A 22,278-nucleotide genomic window follows, 5' to 3' on the forward strand; every position below is an offset into this window, starting at 1 on the left:
AAACTCCTAGGGCCACTGCCACCTTGTCCTGGCGACCAGGCCTCTTACCAGCAGGCTGCCGGGGCGCCACCTGCGCGCTCTCAGCTCTGCCCTACCCCACCCTCCAGGAGGAAAAGGGATGAGAGAGGACGCACCCCCTCCCACCCCCTTACTCTCAGGCACCCACAGATTCCTGCGCTGCCGTCACCACTGACGAGAACCCAGGTCCCCTGGGGGCACTGCTTCCCCTTCTCATTCCAACCTCCCCATCAATGAACACGCAGCAACCCCTACGCTCCCGCTGCTCCTACTCTGGAGGGAGACAGAACCCAGAACGACATCCGGAGCCGAAAGCTGCAGCGGTGGGAGCGCCGGGCTCCTGGCCCCGCCGTCCGTCCCTGCCCTCTCCCAGTCAGCAGTGGATCCTCCAGCCAGGCCGGCGTTCGGGATCCAGAGGGTGCACGAAGCCTCTGTGGGGCCCCGCCTCCCTCGGGGACTCGGCGCTGGAGACCTCAGGGAGCCCGGGGAGAGAACGGCTTAGCAACACCCGCGGAGGCCTGGCGCCTGCCACAGTCCCGTGGACTCGAACCTGGTGCCCTCGCCCGTAGGCGTCCCGCGCACTGGGACACGCCTCATCGTAGGCATGCCCAGCCAGCCCCTGGCCCAGCGCTCGGGCGCAGCGCCCTCCCCTGCACCCTGGTGCCGGAGAAGCCGAGTCCCGGGCCGCCCGCGCGCCCAGCCTGCCCCCAACAGGTCGTGGGCAGCGGGGAGCGCGCCTCCCGCCGGGTATGGGAGGCGAGCCGGAGCGAAGCCGAGGGCTGGCCGCGTGGGGCGGGAGGGGTCGCCGGGGCAGCGAGCTCGGCCACTTACGCGCGGGCTCTGGGGAACCCCATGGACAGCAGCACGTCCAGCGCCGATCCATGCTTGATGGTCCCGGGGCGCTGCTGGCGGTTCCTCCGCGGGGTGACTTTGCTGTACAGCTCCTCTCTCGCAGCCATGCCGAGCGGGCTGGGGTGGCCGTACTGAGCCATGCTCAGCGGCCAGCCATCGCCCGGGAAGGCACCCGAGCCGGAGGGCCCAGGAGGGCGGAGGGCCGGCCCGGGGCAGGGGAGAGGGGCTCGGGGATCCGGAGCCGGGCGCAGGCGGAGGCGCAGGCGGCGCTCGGAGGTTCCCTGGTGTCGAGACTGACGCTTCCTGGTGAGGCCACCGGAGCCAAAACTGCGAGCCGCTTTCTGCCCGGCCGGCCGGCCGCCACTCGGGCCCCGGGTGCCCCCTGCTCGGCGCCCGCAGCAGCCCTCTCTCCTCCGCCCCCTTCCTTCTCCGCTCCCAGCAGTCCGGGAATTTGCAATGAGTAATTTTTGAATGGATCAAAAAGGAAAAGGAGCTTTGTGGGCCGGCTCTGCCTCGCCTGTACCCGGGCCCCGCCCCTCTCTTAAAGCGGCAGCGCGGCCCGTGACTGCTCCCGGCTGGGCGCAGGCTGTACAAGTCCAGGTGCTTCTGGGCAGAGAATTGGAACCAGCACTGCCTGTGTGTACACTGGTTCCGGAGAGTCACTTCAGCGCTCCAGCTTCTCCATGGCTTCCATCCGGAGCCAGCGGGGCTTCAAGACACCAGATCAACCCATTTCAAGTTTCCTGTGGTTCTAGATGGGGTTATTAGTGGAAATTGGGCAAACTGATGGACGACATGAATGGACCAGAAGGCCAAGCCATAGCATCCAGATAAAAGGTTTTGCTTCCCAGAGACCGTGCAAGACCCGGAGGATTGTTAATGGCAACTGGAGACCAAGTTCCCATCAGCTGGCCAAGGAATCACGCTGAAGACCTGTATTCCCCATGATGGACCATGGGATTTCCCAGACAAGAATACTAAAGTGGGTTGCCATTTCCTTTTCCAGGCTATTTTCCCAACCCAGGGATCGAACCAAGGCCTCCCACGTTGCAGGCAGATTCTTAACCATTTGAGCTACAAGGGAGGGAGAAAACTGGAGAAAGAAGAGGAAGGGGAAGATGAAAGGAGGAAGAAGGTGGTGAGGAAGGAAGTGGGATGTGGAGGAGGGTGGGGGAGCAGGAACTGAGAAAGAACACTTTGTAATTTTAAGAGGTGTTCGGTGCTGAATGGGTTGATTTTCAATAGCAAATGAGTACCCTCTCAGTAAAAGCATTCAAAGAAAGACTGCTTCATCACTGCTCAGCGGTGACAAGTAAGTTGCATCATAGGTTTGCCCAAACTACTCCTACCTCAAAGAAGGTGGAAGTCCTAGCAACCCCTCTCTCCCCACACCTCCACAACTTGTGAGCTGGTCATCAGCCCTCAGGAGAGCTGGTCTTGGGGATATTAAAACGTGGGGGGAGGGCTGATGACCAGCTCTCAAGTTGTGAAGCTGTGGGGAGAGCTGATGACCAGCCCCCATGAACTTGGCTTGGGGAAATTAAAGCTGTTTCATTCAGAGACACATTTATGGTCCTCAGTTAGCTAGGGGGACCCTGCTCGGTGTAATGGAAAAGGCACAGAGTAACCCTCAATTCAGTTCAGTTGAGTCTGTCAGTCGTATCCGACTCTTTGCGACCCCATGAACTGCAGCACGCCAGGCCTCCCTGTCCATCACCCCCTGAGTTCACCCAAACTCATGTCCATCAAGTCGGTGATAGTTGCTCTTTTTCAGGTGATGATTATATTACCACCTAACATTTGTTTATTAGGCTCTTGTATGTGTCAACCACTGTGTTCAGAATGATAAATGAATTAACTCATTTAATTTTTATGACCCTATGGTGTGTGTATAATTATTATCCCAGTTTACATACAAGAAAACAGCCCAGAGAGGTTGAGGAAGATGGTACAGATGACACGTCAGAGCCAGAGCTTTTGGTGTCTTGGACAAGTTGTTTCTGCCCTCTACAGCCCCAGGTCCTTATCTGTATGCATCGTAGTAGCTAGCCTTACACAGGGCTGGGCTCTCCAAAAATGTCAGTTCCTTCCCCTGCCTGGAGCGTGGGGGAAGGGCTGATGACCAGCTCTCAAGGAGCAGCTTTTTAATATTGCTTTCTAAAGCATCTAAGGGTTTTACCAGGGGAAATGACACAGCTTAATTCTCTTAGCCCAGAATATAGTTTTCTAAAAAATATCCAGCAGTGTTTGGAAGTGGGAAGATAAGGACTACTGGGGCTTAAGCAACAAGGTGCATAGTTCCATCTGCTATTGTGTAAGGGATGAGGAAAAAGTTCGTACTTCCTGGGTGGAGGCCTCTGCCTAAGCAGAAGTGTCCCGAAGCCATGCAGAGGGTCTCTCCTGGGCACAGAGCAAAGAGACAAAACTGGGCTGGGGAAACTGTATCTAGTGGACTAGCCTCCTTGGGATGCATTTGGTAAAGGGCACTGGATCTTACCTGATATTCTGAACTTCTTCCAAAATCTTGGATTGAGAGTTAAATGATCTGAAACCTAATCACGCAATACTGTCGTGTGGAAGCAGTTTATAAACCGTAAGCATCGATACTACATAAATAACTGAAATTTGCTGAAAATTCACTACACATTGATGCTGTTCTTAGCTTCTTACACAAATAACTTATTAATCCCTTGATAAGACAATAAAGTAGGTACCACCATATTATCATTGGCCACTTTACAAAACGAAGATGTTGAAGCAGACAGAGAGCAAGAATCTTGTCCAAGATCACATGGCCGGTAAGTGATTTGAACTCTTAAAATTTGTCCATACAATCACTTACTGCCGTTATGACGATGATGAAGAGATGCCAACCAGTAAAATAACATGTTCAAATAATAACACTTTTGACTCCTCCTGTTACCAAGCTGAATTTGAGTCGCCTCACTAAATGTGTAGCCAAGCCATTCTACTGACACTGGGTTGTGGTAAAGGAAAGTGTAATAAGTCCCTGACATACGAAAGAGTTCTGTCCCAAGAGTAAGTCCAATTTGTTCATAAGTCAATAAGGTTAGCCTAGGTACCCAACGAACACAATTGGCTATGTAGTACTGTACTGTGTGATAGGGTTATAATATTTCTCATACAAATAATACATAAAAACAAACACCAAAGGCAAAATAATTTTAATCTTACAGTTCACTACCTTGAAAAGTACAGTGGTACGACAGTTGGCGCTTCTTAGCAGTACCAGCTACATCCTTGCTGCTCTTATTCTTGCTTCTGGACATCCTGGGTTTGAAATATGCTGTACTAGTGTACTCTATACAGTACTGTATGGTAAAGTACACAAAAGCACAACCACTTATAAAGGACACACACGGGACCACGTACGCCAGACACATGAACTAACTTACATGATTGGACTTGTGAATGTACATACATTCGCATCTTTGAAAGTTCTCAACTTGGAGGTTCATATGTAGGGGACTTAGTGTATAGAGTTTATTGCAAGGTGCCAAGCAAGGGAGTGGGAGATAAGCCCCAGATCCACTCCAATTTGATCTTTGAGTTAGAGCTTTTTGTTTTTGTTTTTTTAAGAACAAAAAGACTGGGCTTAATCATCATCCTGTGACATTTCTGTGGCATTTCTTGGAGTCAGGATGTCTCTGTTTTACAATTCTCTGGCCAAGTGGTCCATGGCTTGGGGGAGGGGGGCTTGTTAGCTCATCTTGCCCTGGAGAAACCCAAGTTTGTTTGTTAATGATGGTATCTAATGATACAACAGCAATTTTATCAACATCGATGTTATCAATAACAGCAATTTTAGTCATCTGACTCTGGTTGACTAGGGTTCAGTTAGCCCAAGAGTGAGGTTGGAGGGGCGAGAAAGGGAATAAAGTTTTGTATAGAGAAATTAGTTGGCAACCCACTCCAGTACTCTTGCCTGGAGAATCCCATGGACAGAGGAGGCTGGCAGGCTACAGTCCAGGGGTCTGGGGTCTGGGGTCGCAAAGAGTCGGACACGACTGAGCGACTAACACTGCTACTACTGCTTAGTAAGGGCTTGGTTTTATGGAGACTCAGTTTCACTCCTCTGTCCCTTGACACAGAATTGTGGATCTCTGTTTCCTCTCAAAAAATTGAACTGTTTTTCTCCCTCCTCTAGGCAAACTGTGAGAGGAAATGATGGGTATAAAAATAGTTTTAGGTAGCTTGGGAAAAGCACTGTGGAAAACCAGGCACCTTAGACGCGGACAGTTGCGTTTGGGGCACTTTTACCGACATCTCCATCCCACGACCTCACCCTTCAGCCAGGGGCCAGCCATCATTTTATTTAAGACGGCTGTCCTCAGTTCTGCACAGAATACGGTGCTGCCAATTAAGATGCATTGTGCTTCAATTGTATTGACTTTGAAAAGCTAGGGAAAGCTTTATAAAAGTCCATGTTGTTATATCACAAAGAGAAGAGGAATGACTATTCATTAGACAAGGTATCTGACAGCAGTGGGAGGGTGGGAAGGGCCCTCGCACGGTGAGGAAGCTGACACATCAGCTTCAAGCTCCTTCAGAAGGGAAGCAAGCTGTCAATTTCCCCTGTATCCACGGGTCGAGTCAGAATCCACCCTGAGCCACAAACCTCTTTCTTTTTTTTTTCTAAGTCATGCCGCGTGGCTTGTGGGATCTTAGTTCCGCAACCAGGGATCGAACCCAGGCCCTGTGCAGCGAAAGCCGTGAGTGTTAACCACTGAACCTCCAGGTATGTGTGTACGTGCTAAGTCACTTCAGTCGTGTCTGGCTGTGCGACTCTATGGACTGTAGCCTGCCAGGCTCCTCTGTCCATGGATTCTCCAGGCAAGAATACTGGAGTGGGTTGCCATGCCCTCCTCCAGGGGATCTTCCTAACCCAGGGATCAAACCCACGTCTCTTTCCTCTCCTGCATTGGCAGGCAGGTTCTTTGCCGCTGGTGCCACCTGGGAAGGCCCGGACCTCCAGGTAAGTCCCCATAAACCCTTCTGTTCTTGGTGTGGCACCCCTTCTGACATGGCCATAAGGATGGGCCCAGTTATTAATAACTGTGCTCATAATTTCTGAAAGCGAGTCCTGTGTCTTTCCCTTCTGCTTCTCTCTGCCCTTGAGAAAAGATCACGTGATCCCTTCAAGCACAGGCAGTAAAGTCTGCAGAATGTCTCCAGTTCCCAGAGTTGGGATGTTGAATCACTGGGATGCCACTGGCTCCTTGAGGTCAAGGGGATTCTTCATGATCAGAAGATTTTGAGACTATCTGGTAAGGAAAGAAAAGAAGCACCAGAGAAAGGTTCCAGAACTGGGAGTCAGGCTGTAACTTAGATATTTTCTCTGCCCCTCTCTGGTCCTTAGCTTCCTCATCTGCCAAATGAGGGCTTCACTTAAGCTGGGGGTTCCCAGGACTTTGCCCAGGGACCCTCAGGGACTCTTGTGGGAGGAGGATGGTGTTATCAACTGAAAGTCAGGGTGGGCAAAGCATGGTGTCCTCTCCTCCCTTCCTCTTTTTGAATTGGGTACATTTGATCAGTTGTATGTCTTGGGGGTTTTATGTAAGGTTTTCTATAGGAAGATGGTTTACAGGATCAAAAAACATTTTGGAAAAGACTGAACTAGATGATCTTTAATGCCCAATTTAGTTCTGAGAGACCATAATTTAACAGGAGAAAAAGCAGAGGGAAATGGAGTGGGATTGGTGAGTAGGGGCCAGGGGGGCAGGGGGCCCAAGGTAGCTGGGAAGGGAGGGACAGGCGAGGAATGGGGTGAGGGCAAAGGAGAAAGGTCCACACAGGTCGAATGTTAAGGTGAAACAGACTTTAAAAAGTCAAGCTGTTGTATCATAGGATATCACTTATATGTGGAATTGAAAAAAATGATACAAATGAACTTATTTACAAAATAGAGACTCACAGACATAGAAAGTGAAAGTGAAAGTCAAGTCGCTCAGTCATGTCTGACTCTTTGCAACCCCATGGACTGTAGCCTAACAGGCTCCTCCGTCCATGGGATTTTCCAGGCAAGAATACTGGAGTGGGTTGCCGTTTCCTTCTCCAGGAGATCTTTCCTGACCCAGGGATTGAACCTGGGTCTCCTGCATTGTAGGCAGATGCTTTACTGCACAGACATAGAAAACAAACTTATGTTACCAAAAGGGAAATGGGGAGGGGGAAAGAATAAACTAGGAGGTTGGGGTTAACATACATACACTACTATATATAAAACAGTGAACAACAAGGACCTGCTGTATAGCACAAGGAACTCTACTCAATACACTGTGATAACCTATGAGAAAAGAGTATCAAAAGCAAGATATATATATATAAATATATATGTATGGATGAATCACTGTGCTGTACATGTGAAACTAACATGATATTGTAAATCAACTATGCTTCAATAAAAAAGAAAGAAAAGGTCACATTATTTCCACCACTAGAGGAAATAATAGTTGTGTGACTTGGTAGACTGCTGCGGTGGATATCATATTGCAATATAAATGTATCAAATCAATGTTTGTATACCTTAAATGTATACTATATGTTAATTATATCTTAATAAAAAATAAAATTTAAATTTAAAAGAGTCATATCACTTCTGCTGCTGCTGCTGCTGCTGAGTCGCTTCAGTTGTGTCCGACTCTGTGCAACCCCATAGACGGCAGCCTGTGTCCCAAAGCACAGTTACAGTAGCTCGAAGGACCTGGAGATTGTGACCACTTCAATCTTGAATTTGCCCATAGGACTTGGCACAGTGCTTATGCTTGCACAATTATTGATGGGTTGTTGAATCTGTGAAGCCATGTTATATGGTGGGGAAAAGTAAGACTGAAACAAAATTTGGAGCATCACTCTAAACCCAACAAAAATCTTGCATTTTTCTCATATGTTGAAAAAATTAAGATCTCTCCCTCAATTGCAAAAGGAAGAGAAAGCACAGGGAGTCTATTTTCATTTCTTTTCATCCATCTCTGAACAATAATCCCAGTGGGTCTATTTTGGAATCCTCGTAGGAGATACTCCATTGTCTGTGCTTCCTCCTTGGATAGGCCTCATCCCAAATGTCACTGCTGAAGGCTCTGTGTCCCTGACTTGCCACGTGACAATAGGAGTGTTAGGAAATAAACAGTACAAGCTTAAAAAAAGGCTTATTCCTCTTCTCACACAACTTCTCTTTTTGTATACAAAAGGAAATGTACAGGACTTCCCTGGTGGTCCAGTGGTTAAGGCTTGACACTGCCATTGCAGGGGGCATGGGTTCAAACCCTGGCTGGGGAAGTTCTTCATGCCATGTGGGCCATCCAAAAAAAGAAATGTATAGGCAACATACGAATGTACAGGTTTCCCTGGTGGCTCAGTGGTTAAGAATCTGGCAGCAATGCAGGAGATGTGGGTCAGGAAGATCCCCTGGAGAAGGAAACAGCAACCCATTCCAGTATTCTTGCCTGGAGAATCCATGGACAGAGGAGCTTGGTGGGTTACAGTCCATGGGGTTGTAAGGAGTCGGACAAGACTGAGCAACTCACACAGGAAACATAAAGGGGAAATTTTATTTATAAAAAATAGAATAAAATTAATTAGCTATAAAAACCTAGGTATGTGGAAACAACAACAACAACAACAACAAAACAAGCGAAATTAACCTCCAAGCCCTAAAAAAGTGGAAACAGCAGCCATGGACCGAAATACTTGGAAAAATAATTTTTACCATTTAAAAATTCAGAATGGTTTCAGGGATTACAAGATACAATTTTTGGATATTTCTGTTTAAAAATGGAAGTTTAAAACTTCGTAGAATGCATTTTAATGAATCTTTGTGAGGCCGTGTACATTGATGTTAGATGTATTTCCAAATCATGCATAATACATAATGTCAACATAAATAACTTATGACCTATACAAAGAGGGGAAGTTTTGTAATGCCAGGCCATCACTAGAATAATACTCTGGCCAGTTAGCTATTTCTTCCATCTTCTTCTGGAAATTAAAATATTAAAAGTGCCAGTTGCTGTCTCCCCACCCAGTTGCCTGACCCATCATCTCCCCAGCCACCCTAGAAAGTGTTTAGCTATATTTTATGACACTTTCCCTTCTAGGATTGAGTTAAGGTTTGGGAATGTAAGATAATTTACCTCTGTTTTCTCATCTTTAAAATGGAAATAACAAGACATAGTTCATAGGGTTTTGTGATAATTAAGTGAGTTGTGAATATGAATGTACCAAACAAAGTGACACATGCTTGCTGAAGCCTTAATGAAACTCTTTATCCCTGTGTCCTACTCACCTTCCTATTCTCATGACATTTGTGCAGTTTCTTTGTTTCTTTAGAATTTAGGACTGTAGAATTAGATTAACCATAATCCATGGTCCGTATGTGGCTCAATTTTAGCCACCTAGCTACTTATGTAATCAGTTCATTTTTAATAATACAATCAGTTCAGTTCAGTTCAGTCACTCAGTCGTGTCCGACTCTGCGTCCCCATGGGCTGCAGCACGCCAGGCTTTGCTGTCCATCACCAACTCCCAGAGCTTGCTCAAACTCATGTGCGTTGAGTTGGTGATCCTATCCATAAGCACCCACAAAACTTTCACCTGAAACAAAAGTTAGGACCTTGACAGTAACTAATATCTTACCAAATGACCGCACTCTACTCCAACCAGCCTATTCCTTGCCTTCCCGTACTCTAGGTGGCTTCATCCTATATTCTATGTTCATCATTCCCTTCTTTTTCTTTTCATATAATTTTATTGAATCTGTGAAAGTGAAAGCGCAAGTCACTCAGTCATGTCCAACTCTTTGCAACCCCATGGACTATACAGTCCATGGAACTCTCCAGGTCAGAATACTGGAGTGGGTAGCCTTTCCCTTCTCCAGGGGTTTTTCCAAATCCAGGGATCGAACCCAAGTCTCCTGCATTGCAGGAGGATTCTTTACGAGCTGAGCCACAAGGGAAGCCTTAGTGAATCTTTAAATATCATAAAGAATATTTTTAAAGAAATTTTTAGCTGTTTTTTTGAAAAAAAATTTTTTTTAAAGAATTTTTTCACTCTTTACTGAATTTGTTAGTCTTTATTGAATTTGTTACAATATTGCTTCTGTTTTATGTTTTGTTTGTTTGTTGGTCATAGGACGTGTGGGATCTTAGCTCCCCAACCAGGGATGGAAATTGTGCCCCTTATATTGGAAGGAGAAGTCTTAACCAGTGGACCATCAGGGAAGTCCCTTTGAAACATTTTTATCTTAAGTTAGTTGATTTACAATGTTGTATTACTTAGAGGTGTACAGCAAAGTGATTCAGTTATACATACATATATATCTTTTTTTCAGATTCTTTTCTCTTATAGCTTATTACAAAATATTGAACATAGTTCCCTGTGCTATACAGTAGGCTCTTGTTGGTTATCTATTTTATATATAGTAGTGTTAGCCGTTTTGATATAATAGAGTATAATGCTGTTTTTAATCTTTTGAGATTTGCTTTTTGTTTTTTTTGCTCAATAGTACACTACTAAGGTATATAACTAAGGTATATTCATACTGTTGACTATTGGGTAGTCTGTTGGTTTGGTTGCTGTATAATAGTCCATCTCTTGTTATGTCATGTTTGGATTATTTCCAAGTTTTTGCTTTTATGATTCTGCTGCTATGACCACTCTTTTTTTTAATTATTTATTTTAACTGGAGGCTTATTACAATATTGTAATTAGCCATACACTGACATGAATCAGCCACAGGTACACATGTGTCCCCCATCCTGAACACCCCTCCCACTTCCCTCCCTACCCCATCCCTCTGGGTTGTCCTAGAGTACTGGCTTTGAGTGGCCAGCTTTATGCATCAAACTTGCACTGGTCATCTATTTTACACATGACAATATACATGTTTCGATGCTATTCTCTCAAATCATCCCACCCTCACCTTCTCCCACATAATCCAAAAGTCTGTTCTTTACATCTGTGTCTCTTTTGCTATCTTGCATATAGGGTTGTCGTTACTGTCTTTCTAGATTTCATATGTATGCGTTAATATACCGTATTGGTGTTTCTCTTTCTGACTTACTTCACTCTGTATAATAGGCTCCAGTTTCATCCACCTCATTAAAAATAACTCAAATGCATTCTTTTTATAGCTGTGTAATATTCTATGCGTATATGTACCACAACTTCTTTATCCATTTATCTGCCAATGGACATCTAGGTTGCTTCCATGTCCTAGCTATTGTAAACACCACTCTTTATAAGTCTCCAATCATATCTGGGCAAGAATTACCCTTGGACTATAGCCTGCCAGGCTCCTCTGTCCATGGAATTCCCCAGGCAAGAATACTGGAGTGGATAGCCATTTCCTTCTCCAGGGGAGCTTCCTGACCCAGGATCAAACCCAGGTCTCCTGCACTGCAGGCAGATTCTTTACTGTCTGAGGCACCAGGGAAACTCAATTCTAGGAGTAGAAGCTGGGGCACTTTCTACTTATAAGATAATACAAAACTAAAAAAAAAAAATACAAAACTGTTTTCCAAAGTAGTTACACCAGTTTATATTCCCATCACCAGCACATAAGAGATCTCTTTGTATTGTGGTTGCCTGTGGCTACATAATTATTCTATATTCCAGACTATTTTACAAACCACTTGAGGCAAACTTGAGGTAATGTAGTCAGAGAGTTCAAGTGTATGGGCTCTGTGTTTGACTTCCACTTTCTTCCTTATGAGCCATGTAACCTTGAACAAATTCATCCATTTAACAATTATTCACTGAGCACCTACTGTATATGTGCTGAAGACAAAGTCCCTCTTCCCAAGGATCCTACATTCTAGTGGGAAGCGACAGATAGTGAGTAAATGTAAATTCCATACAATGATAAGTGCTATAAAGAAGGAAAACAGAGTGATGTGCGTAGAAGTAACTGAGGGTGGGAAACTCCTCTAGCAAAAGCGAGTTGGGAAGGTCACCTGTGTGGAGGTGACCTCAAAGCTAAGATATGAATGATCAGAGGGAGGCAGCCGAACAAAGAGGTGGAGGGGGAGACTTGCAGACAGCGGGCACAGAAAAATGCAAACCCTTCAAAGGTGAAAATACTCAAAGGCAAATAAAAGAGGTCAGAGAAGCTGAAGCACAGGAAAGGAGGGGAGAATGAAGACCTGCAATGGGTGTGCAGAGCCAGTTCCCGCTTCCAGGGCAGAGCTCATTGTTTCAGGAATACCTGGAACCATTTGTCAAATCATTATTAGCAGGAAATCAGCCATGGTGGGAGTATTTACACGATGGAAATTGGCAAATGCTTCCCCAGGGCTTCTTCCCCATGGCCCTGAGAGTCAGGGGGCAGGGTGAGGTGGGGGAGAGGAAAAGACAACTGAACAGATACAGTTAAAGAGTTGCTTCACCTCTCAGCACCCAATCTCAAAGGGTCACCGTGAGAATTAAATGAGTTGGTTCATCTAAAGCACAGGGCAGAGGAAGAGTGCTCAGTGACCACAGAGCACTTGCCTGCTCCTGCCAATGTTCCTATTCCTTCTCCAGCTTCCCTACCCTGCAACCATCTGGTCATGATGCTCCTAGGAGGAAAAAAAACAAACATATGTTGAGTAGCCACTATAGGCCAGGACTCTCACATGTTGTTATTTCACACCATCAGCAATACTGTCAGGGAGATAACTACATGGGAAATTTACTGATAAACCTACTGATGTTCAGAGAGGTTAGGTAACATGCCCAAGGTCTCACAGCTGCTAAGCGGTGAACTGGCATTGAAAACTAAGACATCAGTGGGACTTCCCTAGTGGTCCAGTGGCTAAGACTCCGTGCTCCAAATGCAGGGGGGCCGAGTTTGATTCTTGGTCAGGGAACTAGATCTTAAATGCTCCAACTGAAGATTCTGCATGTTACAGTGAAGATCAAAGATCCCAGCATAGCCAAATAAAATAAATACATATTTTTTTTAAAAAAAGAAAGAAAGATGCGTTTCCTTGGTGGCTCAGTGGTAAAGAATCTGCCTGCCAATGCAGGAGAGACAGGTTCAATCTCTGGTTGGGGAAGATCCCACATGCTGCGAAGCAACTAAACCTGTGTGCTACAACTACTGAGCCTGTGCTCTGTAGCCCATGTGCTGCAGCCACTGAGCCCACATGCTGCCAACTGCTGAAGCCTGTGTGTCCTAGAGCCTCTGCTGTGCTATGAGAAGCCTGTAACGAGAAGCCTGCACACCACAACTAGAAAAAAGCCTGCACAGCAGTGAAGACCCAGCACAGCCAAAATAAATAACTAAATAAAATTATTAAAAAATAAAAGCAACTGGTATCTCCATTTAAAAGAAAAAAGAAAAATAAGCCATCAGAATCTAGCTTCAGGGCATATTACAATTAACCTTAATTCATTAATCTCAATTAAAACATTTTAATAGGCAACTCATTTGAGGGGATAATTTGTTTGGATATACTATTAAATGAAGCATAGACTTGCTTGAGTTGGAAGATCTGCCAGCAGATCTGGGATTGAAGTAACCTTTGCTAAACTCATCATCAGGTGACTAACAAGTAAAAGACAAAATTTTTCCTTTCAGTAGTTCCTTCCTTCTACAGTAAGTGACTACCTACTATATGCAGTGGGCTCAAAGATAGGGGTGGGTTCAAGGTTTGCCAAGTCTAGTGGGAGACAGGCATGATCAGACCATAAGAAAACAGGATGATTGAGAGACAGAGGTTTCCTTAAATTGTAACAGGGGCCAAATGGTGGAAAGGTGGGTGGGAAAGCTTCCCAGAGAATGGGATGTCTGAGTCGGACGTTGAAAGATGAATGAAGGTACATCAGAAGTGGAATGAGAAGGTAGGGGTGCAAAGAGGCTGAGTAGAAAGAGAAGGAAAGAAAGGATGTTCTAGGCTGAGAAAATGCCAAATGCAAAGACCAAAGATGGGAGAGATCTGGTCATCTTGAAAGATCATCTTGGAAGACTGGCATGGCAGAAGCACAGGGCTTGGAGGAAATGGAAGAGATTCAGATAATAGATCAGCGTTGGAGAATTTGGGTTACTGCAGAACCAGAGTTCTTTATAGGTAATATTTCCTTGGATGATGTAAGCCCAGCTTTGATACCCTATTGGGAAATTCATCACCACCCGATGACTGGATGAATAATACAAAACCACTTAGAAACCATGGTGCTAATGGTCCGAAATTTTCAGTTCAGTTCAGTTCAGTTCAGTTGCTCAGTCATGTCTGACTCTTTGCCACCCCATGAATTGCAGCACGCAGGCCTCCCTGTCCATCACCAACTCCCGGAGTTCACCCAAACTCATGTCCATTAAGTTGGTGATGCCATCCAGCCATCTCATCCTCTGTCGTCCCCTTCTCCTCCTGCCCCCAATCCCTCCCAGCATGTTCTCCCAAAATTAATATGTTGAAATCCTAATCTGTAAAGTGATGGAATTAGGAGGAGGGGCTTTGGGGAGGTGATTAGGTCATGAGGGTGGAGCCCTTATGAATGGGATTAGTGCCCATATAAAAAAGACCCCAGAGAGCTCCCTTGCCCCTTCCATCATGTGAGGACACTGGGAAGGCTGCAACCCAGAAGAAGACTTTCACTTGACCATGCTGACATCCTGATCTTGGACCTCCAGCCCCCAGAACTATGAAAAGTATATTTCTGTTGTTTATAAGTATTTTGTTACAGCAGCTCAAATAAATGAAGACACAAGGGAAAGTCAGCATGACATCTCAAAATGCTACTCATTCTTCAAGCTCAATCAAAATACTGAAATTTCCAAGAAGTCTTCTCAGGCCCCCAGCTTCTGAAACTCAGAGCACATTTCAAACTTTAAATCTCATGGATAATTTACAATATCCTGCCCTTTCTTTTCCTTCACTTTTTCATTCTACTTAAGTGTAAATGCTTTATAAAATATAGAATCAATACAGTGAGGTATTTTTTTATCATAAAATTAATGTCAATCAGATAAAGAAGGAAAAACAATCACTTCAGACAGAAGAGATCAACAGTTACATTTTCTTCCATTGATTTTTAGTAAAATAAATGATCAATGCTCAGGCCTAGGCAAATTAGTTATAAATTACTTGAGAGTGGAGATTGCTCACTATCACTATATCCTTTTTTAAAATATTTATTTACTTATTTGGCTATGCTGAGTCTTAGTTGTGGCGTGCAGGATCTTTAGTTGTGGAATATGAACTCTCAGTTGTGGCATGCGGACATTATATATTTTTACCTCCCAATGTGAACTTCTTAAATGTTTGTCATTGATGGAGACAATTCTCAATGAATTAAGAGCTCCCAGCTAGTTGGGAGCATGGCACAAGCCTGAAGAGTCTGTTAAGATAGATTTGCTTGAAAATTTGTGCCCTGAGTGCACAGTGTTGTAAAAAAAAAAAAAAAGCCCAGAAGAGAAGATGACACAGTCAGTCTTATCATCTTCAAAATTACAGGACAAGTCTTTCCACAAATGTGGCTCTTAGAGTGGAGACCATCAGTGCTGGCTAGTCTTGTGGGGATTCTGGATCCATCTCTGGGGGTGGATGACCGGACTATCAGCTGAAAAATAAAAGCAAAATGAATACGGCAAGGAACAGACCACCCTCTTTCCCTCTCTTTCTTTCTTCCTAAAGTCCCCTGAGCAAAACAGATTATCCATCTCTTGAGGATCTGAATGTTGTTCATTTCTGCGGCTGCTATGAAAAATTATCACACTCTGGATGGCTTAAAACAAGAGAAATGTATTCTCTCACAGTTCTAGAGGCCAGAAGTCCTGAGTCAGAGTCACTGGGCTGAAATCGAGGTGTCAGCAGGGCTGTACCCCTCCCAGATCCTTTAGGGGAGAATCCATTCCCTGACTATTCCGTCTTCTGGTGGCTACTGGCATTTTTTGGCTTACGGCTGCATCCCCCTGGTCTTGAAGGCAGGATCTTCAAATGTCTCTTGGCTTTGTCTTCACATCACCTTCTTCTCTTAAGTGTCTGTCTGAAATCTCCTCTTCCCTCTCCATTATAATGATCCTTGTGATTGTATTCAGGGCCCACCTTGAAAATGCAGAATAATATCTCCATCTCAAAACATTTCACTCCATCTGTGAAACCTCTTATTTTCCTTACAAAGAAACATTTTACAGGTTCTAGAGATGAGGACCTGATACCTTTGGGTGGCCATTATTTAGTCCTCCTACTCTAGTAGTTCTTAGAGCAATTCATTGTGAGGCTGGATGAACTTCAAGGTTCAAGAGAAGCCTTTTGATGGGGACTTTTCTGGTGGTATAGTGGTTAAGAATCTGCCTTCCAAGGTAGGGGACATGGGTTCGATCCCTGGTTGGGGAACTAAGATTGCCTGCCCCAAGAGAGAATCCTGCATGCCACAATGAAGAGCCCATGTGCTGCAATGAAGACCCACCACAGCCAAAATAAAGAGAAAAAAGTAAAAAGAGAGAAACAGAGAAGCCTTTTCAACTGCATGATCTGGGTTAATGGGAGCAGACAGATAATGGGGAGGGGCAGAAAATGAGTAAGAAAGTCATACTTTCCCAATAGTTTTGGAAAAGGCCCCTCCCTGTCCTTAATTTATGTTGTTTCCCCTGCCTGCAGCCTTCCTTCCCTTGACCTCTTCTAAGGGGACTTGGCTGAGCTCACCTGCCTGCCTTGTGCATACCGCATTGATAAAATCTGCAACTCACTTTGTCTTCTGTTTCCCTTTTACCATAGCACTAAGCACAGCAAACGGCATTTCGTACACTTAATGTTTACCTCCAGGGGAGAGTGTGAGCTCCATAAGGCTCAGTGTGCCTTACCCAGAGCTGTGCTCTCAGTAGGCACTTAATAAATGCTCTTGAATTGACTTGAATTGCATTCCAGTTGAGATGAGAGATGTCCTGATAGCACACGTGCAATTGCATTTCCTCGCTTCCCTGATCTTGAGACCAAGGCTAAGAAACTCTCTCTCCCACCCCACTGGCTGGACTGGCTCAGAGCCCTGGCCTGAACCTCGCCTCTCTCTCCTTCAGTTTCCTTGGTGATTAGACAGATCCTAGCTCACCTCTCCAGTTCATGCTGTGAGTAAGCTCAAAGCAAGTCTCCTTAAAGCCATCCTTACGGAAAAGTCTGTCAAGGACCACACACCAGAAGTGGAGCTGCTGTGACCAGAGGCTTGTAGGGGTTCTAGAGGGAAGAATGACCTTCTTTGAATAGGTGGCCTGAACCCGGAAGAGAGGTGATATTTAGGCGAACCTCCAATGTTCAGTGGAAGGATGGTTTGGGAAACGTGTCTTTTCTAAAAACTATTTTATTCATTTATTTAGCTGTACCAGGTCTGAACTGTAGCACTCAGGATCTTTGATCTTCGTTGTGGCTTGCGGGATCTTTAGTTGCAGCATGTGGGATCTGGTTCCCTGACCAGAGATGGAACCCTGAGCCTCCTGCATTGGGAGCATGGAGTCTTAGCCACTGGACCACCAGGGAAGTCCTGGGTAACACGTGTCTTTAAATGACAAGTGACTTTTAGGCCCTGGCTTTGACATTAGTCACTGCACCAGCACCCCCCCCCCCCATCTAGCTACTTGTGGGTGCTCCTGGGGCTGTGTCCAGCATGAGTGTGAATGGAGCCTGCAGACCAATCCTAGAAGTTTCTTCATGGCTAGTTCTCTGCATATTAGTTAGAAGCTCCTGTAAAGAGAAGCCAAGAGAAGAAATGCAAGTGCAAACCGCCCCTTGGTTAAAGACTTTAATTAAAGAACTAGGGACTGAGATACTCTCGAATTTCTATTATCTATGCTGCTTCCACCCACTGAGAATTTTACCCTCCTCTTCCTGGTAGCTCAGCTGGTAAGAATCTGCCTAGAGTGCAGGAGACCCCAGTTTGATTCCTGGGTCAGGAAGATCCACTGGAGAAGGGATAGGCTACCCGCTCCAGTATTCTTGGGCTTCCTTGGTGGCTCAGATGGTAAAGAATCCGCCTATAATGTGGGAGACCTAGGTTCAATCCCTGGGTTGGAAAGATCCCCTAGAGAAGGGAAAGGCTACCCACTCCAGTATTCTGGCCTAGAGAATTCCATGGACTATACAGTCCATGGGGTTGCAAAGAGTCGGACACAACTGAGCAACTTTCACTTTCACTTCCTCTTTAGTAATAGTGTTCACATCAGATCAGATCAGATCAGTGGCTCAGTCGTGTCCGACTCTTTGCGACCCCATGAATCCCAGCACGCCAGGCCTCCCTGTCCATCACCAACTCCCGGAGTTCACTCAGACTCACGTCCATCGAGTCAGTGATGCCATCCAGCCATCTCATCCTCTGTTGTCCCCTTCTCCTCTTGCCCCCAATTCCTCCCAGCATCAGAGTCTTTTCCAATGAGTCAACTCTTCGCATGAGGTGGCCAAAGTACTAGAGTTTCAGCTTTAGCATCATTCCTTCCAAAGAAATCCCAGGGCTGATCTTCTTCAGAATGCATTGGTTGGATCTCCTTGCAGTCCAAGGGACTCTCAAGAGTCTTCTCCAACACCACAGTTCAAAAGCATCAATTCCACGGCACTCAGCCTTCTTCACAGTCCAACTCTCACATACATACATGACCACTGGAAAAACCATAGCCTTGACTAGATGGACCTTGGCATTACTTTGTTGGCAAAATAATGTCTCTGCTTTTGAATATGCTATCTAGGTTGGTCATAACTTTTCTCCCAAGGAGTAAGCACCTTTTAATTTCATGGCTGCAGTCACCATCTGTAGTGATTTTGGAGCCCAGAAAAATAAAATCTGACACTGTTTCCACTGTTTCCCCATCTACTTCCCATGAAGTGATGGGACCGGATGCCATAATCTTCGTTTTCTGAATGTTGAGCTTTAAGCCAATTTTTTCACTCTCCACTTTCACTTTCATCAAGAGGCTTTTTAGTTCCTCTTCACTTTCTGCCATAAGGATGGTATCATCTGCATATCTGTGGTTATTGATATTTCTCCTGGCAATCTTGATTCCAGCTTGTGCTTCTTCCAGTCCAGCATTTCTCATGATGTACTCTGCATATAAGTTAAATAAACAGGGTGACAATATACAGCCTTGACGTACTCCTTTTCCTATTTGGAACCAGTCTGTTGTTCCATGGCCAGTTCTAACTGTTGCTTCCTGACCTGCATACAGATTTCTCAAGAGGCAGATCAGATGGTCTGGTATTCCCATCTCTTGAAGAATTTTCCACAGTTTATTGTGATCCACACAGTCAAAGGCTTTGGCATAGTCAATAAAGCAGAAATAGATGTTTTTCTGGAACTCTCTTGCTTTTTCCATGATCCAGTGGATGTTGGCAATTTGATCTCTGGTTCCTCTGCCTTTTCTAAAACCAGCTTGAACATCAGGAAGTTCACGGTTCACATATTGCTGAAGCCTGGCTTGGAGAATTTTGAGCATTACTTTACTAGCATGTGAGATGAGTGCAATTGTGCGGTAGCTTGAGCATTCTTTGGCATTGCCTTTCTTTGGGATTGGAATGAAAACTGACCTTTTCCAGTCCTGTGGCCACTGCTGAGTTTTCCAAATTTGCTGGCATACTGAGTGCTGACCAGGAGCTGACTGTGGCTCAGACCATGAACTCCTTATTGCCAAATTCAGACTTAAATTGAAGAAAGTGGAGAAAACCACTAGACCATTCAGGTATGACCTAAATCAAATCCCTTATGATTATACAGTGGAAGTGAGAAATAGATTTAAGGGCCTAGATTTGATACAGTGCCTGATGAACTATGGAATGAGGTTTGTGACATTGTACAGGAGACAGGGATCAAGACCATCCCCATGGAAAAGAAATGCAAAAAAGCAAAATGGCTGTCTGGGGAGGCCTTACAAATAGCTGTGAAAAGAAGAGAAGCCAAAAGCAAAGGAGAAAAGGAAAGATATAAACATCTGAATGCAGAGTTCCAAAGAATAGCAAGAAGAGATAAGAAAGCCTTCCTCAGCGATCAGTGCAAAGAAATAGAGGAAAACAATAGAATGGGAAAGACTAGAGATCTCTTCAAGAAAATCAGAGATAGCAAAGGAACATTTCATGCAAAGATGGGCTCGATAAAGGACAGAAATGGTATGGACCTAACAGAAGCAGAAGATATTAAGAAGAGATGGCAAGAATACACATAAGAACTGTACAAAAAAGATCTTCACGACCCAGATAATCACGATGGTGTGATCACTGACCTAGAGCCAGACATCCTGGAATGTGAAGTCAAGTGGGCCTTAGAAAGCATCACTACGAACAAAGTTAGTGGAGGTGATGGAATTCTAGTTGAGCTATTCCAAATCCTGAAAGATGATGCTGTGGAAGTGTTCACATAGCTCATTACAATTTTCAAGCACTTTTAGGCATAATACCTTGTTTAATCATTATTCCCCCCCAAGAAAACAGAACAATATAAAGAAGTTACATTACATACATTTTTCCTAGTGACAAAAATAAAAGAATGAGGCTCAGAAAAAAATTATACAATGTAACTATGATAATGCAATGATGCATGAGAGAAAATCAGTGTTTAAACCCAGGTTTTGCAGAAATGAGAGCCATTCTGGTAATTTTCTTCTGTCTTTCTTGGGCTGGGACCAAAATGTCTTATGACTTGGCACTCTTGAGTGCAAGGAAAGTTCCTTAAAGTAGTGTAGATCAGTGGTCCCCAACCTTTTTGGCACCAGGGACTGGTTTTGTGGAAGACAGTTTTTCCATGGACCAGGGGATGGGGGATGGTTTCAGGATGATTCAAATGCATTACATTGATTGTGCACTTTATTTCTATTATTGCATTGGCTCCACCTCAGATCATCAGGCATTAGATCCTGGAAGTTGGGAACCTCTGGTGTAGAGAACTCTTTCAGGTGAGACCAAGTGAAGGCATCGATCACCCCTCAGCCTCAGAAGGGCGTCTAAGACAGAGATTTTCCCAGGAGGAAAGTTGAAGCATCCTCTGGGGTCATGATGTATCTATTGACTGCCATAATAATGTCTGAGTAATCCCAGACCTGGTTAGCAGCGGTCTAGAAATTTGATTTAAGATTGCATCTTAAAATTGTAGTTGAAAGCACTCCTAGCATATAGATTTTGGTTTCCAAGTACTATTTCCTACTAAAAAAAGGCAGGGCTCCATGGACAGATGCTGATTCCAGGTCACAAGCAGGGAAAGTACAGAGTTGGCCTGGAACATCTCATGTCACAAAGCTTGAACTGTCTCAAAATGAATGGGATTATATGAAGAGTATACAGGAGCCAGATTGAAGGAGCTCCCACAGCTAAATCCAATTTGAACATCCCCCTTCACTGCCCTCCAATGATGATATTGGATTATAGTGGGCAAATAAAACCCATAAATCCATGATGATACTTGCAAAGATAAAAAGAACAGGGGAAAAGGCAGGGGGAAGAAAAAACAGTTTTTCACAAAACAATGCTGACAAATGAGTGAAGGAACAATGATAGAATTAGAAAAATCACCATTCTGCAACCTTCAGTGTAACAATGGCAGATTCTGTTAAGAATCACTAATAGATGTTAAAGTCGTTGGATAAAAGACTTCCCAGGTGGCGCAGTGGTAAAGACTCTGCCTGTCAATGCAGGAGACGCAAGACACATGGGTTTGATTGCTGGGTTGGGAAGATCCCCTGGCGGAGGAAATGGCAACCCGCTCCAGTATTCTTGCCTGGAAAATTACAGGGACAGACGAGCAAGGTAGGCTACAGTCCATGAGGTTGCAAAAAGTCGGACTCGACTAAGCACACACCCTCACATTCATTGGGTAAAAAGGTTGTTGGGGAGTAGGATATATTCACAGTGTTTCAAAGTGTCACCCATACCTTGTTTATTAATTCACAGAAGGAGAAAAGAGAGACCTTGTGGTCTCTACCTTAACCAAGAGTTAGACCTTGGCATTGCCAATCATGGAGTAACTGACTTGTGACTCCTAAGATGAGAATCAGTGGGTGGTACACATCACAGCCTATGTGATGCTCTTGTCAGAAATGTCACCTGAATCTAATCCCATGGAAACAGCCATTTATCCAGAGCATGGGACATTCTGCGGGACAAGTAGTGGAGGCTTATTAAAGACCCTAGTGCCATGAAGATCAGAATGAGAAGGTAGTGTGCTCTACATGGGGAAAAAGTAGAGAGACAGAACAGTCACATGCAATACTTAGACCTTGATTGGATCCTGGATCCAAAAAATATGCTATGAAAGGACATTTAAATTTGTATTTATTTATTTATTGGCTGCACTGGGTCTTGGTTGCTGCCCTGGAGCTTTTCTCTAGTTGCGGCAAGCGGGGGTTACTCTCTAGCTGTGATGTGTGGGCTTTTCATTGCAGTGGCTTCTCTTGTGAAGAGACTTTAGGGTGGTGGGCTTCAGCAGTTGCAGCTCATGAGCTCT

General features: G+C 44.8%; 1 protein-coding gene across 2 annotated transcripts in view; it reads right to left on the bottom strand.

The window, feature by feature from the left end:
- Nucleotides 1–1,383, bottom strand: part of UBASH3B (ubiquitin associated and SH3 domain containing B) — a 153,092-nt gene extending 151,709 nt beyond the window's left edge. The window contains exon 1 of one of the 2 annotated variants that reach the window (XM_006072534.4): nucleotides 850–1,381. In XM_006072534.4, coding sequence (XP_006072596.1) covers nucleotides 850–1,010 — 161 coding nt within the window. In that variant the 5' untranslated portion in view covers nucleotides 1,011–1,381. Of the gene's footprint in view, nucleotides 1–849 lie in introns of both variants that reach the window. The other variant, XM_045162978.1, reaches the window with a different exon arrangement.
- Nucleotides 1,384–22,278: the final 20,895 nt, after the last annotated feature.

Source organism: Bubalus bubalis, chromosome 16 (genome assembly GCF_019923935.1).
Source record: "Bubalus bubalis isolate 160015118507 breed Murrah chromosome 16, NDDB_SH_1, whole genome shotgun sequence".
Taxonomy (NCBI): Eukaryota; Metazoa; Chordata; class Mammalia; order Artiodactyla; family Bovidae; genus Bubalus; species Bubalus bubalis.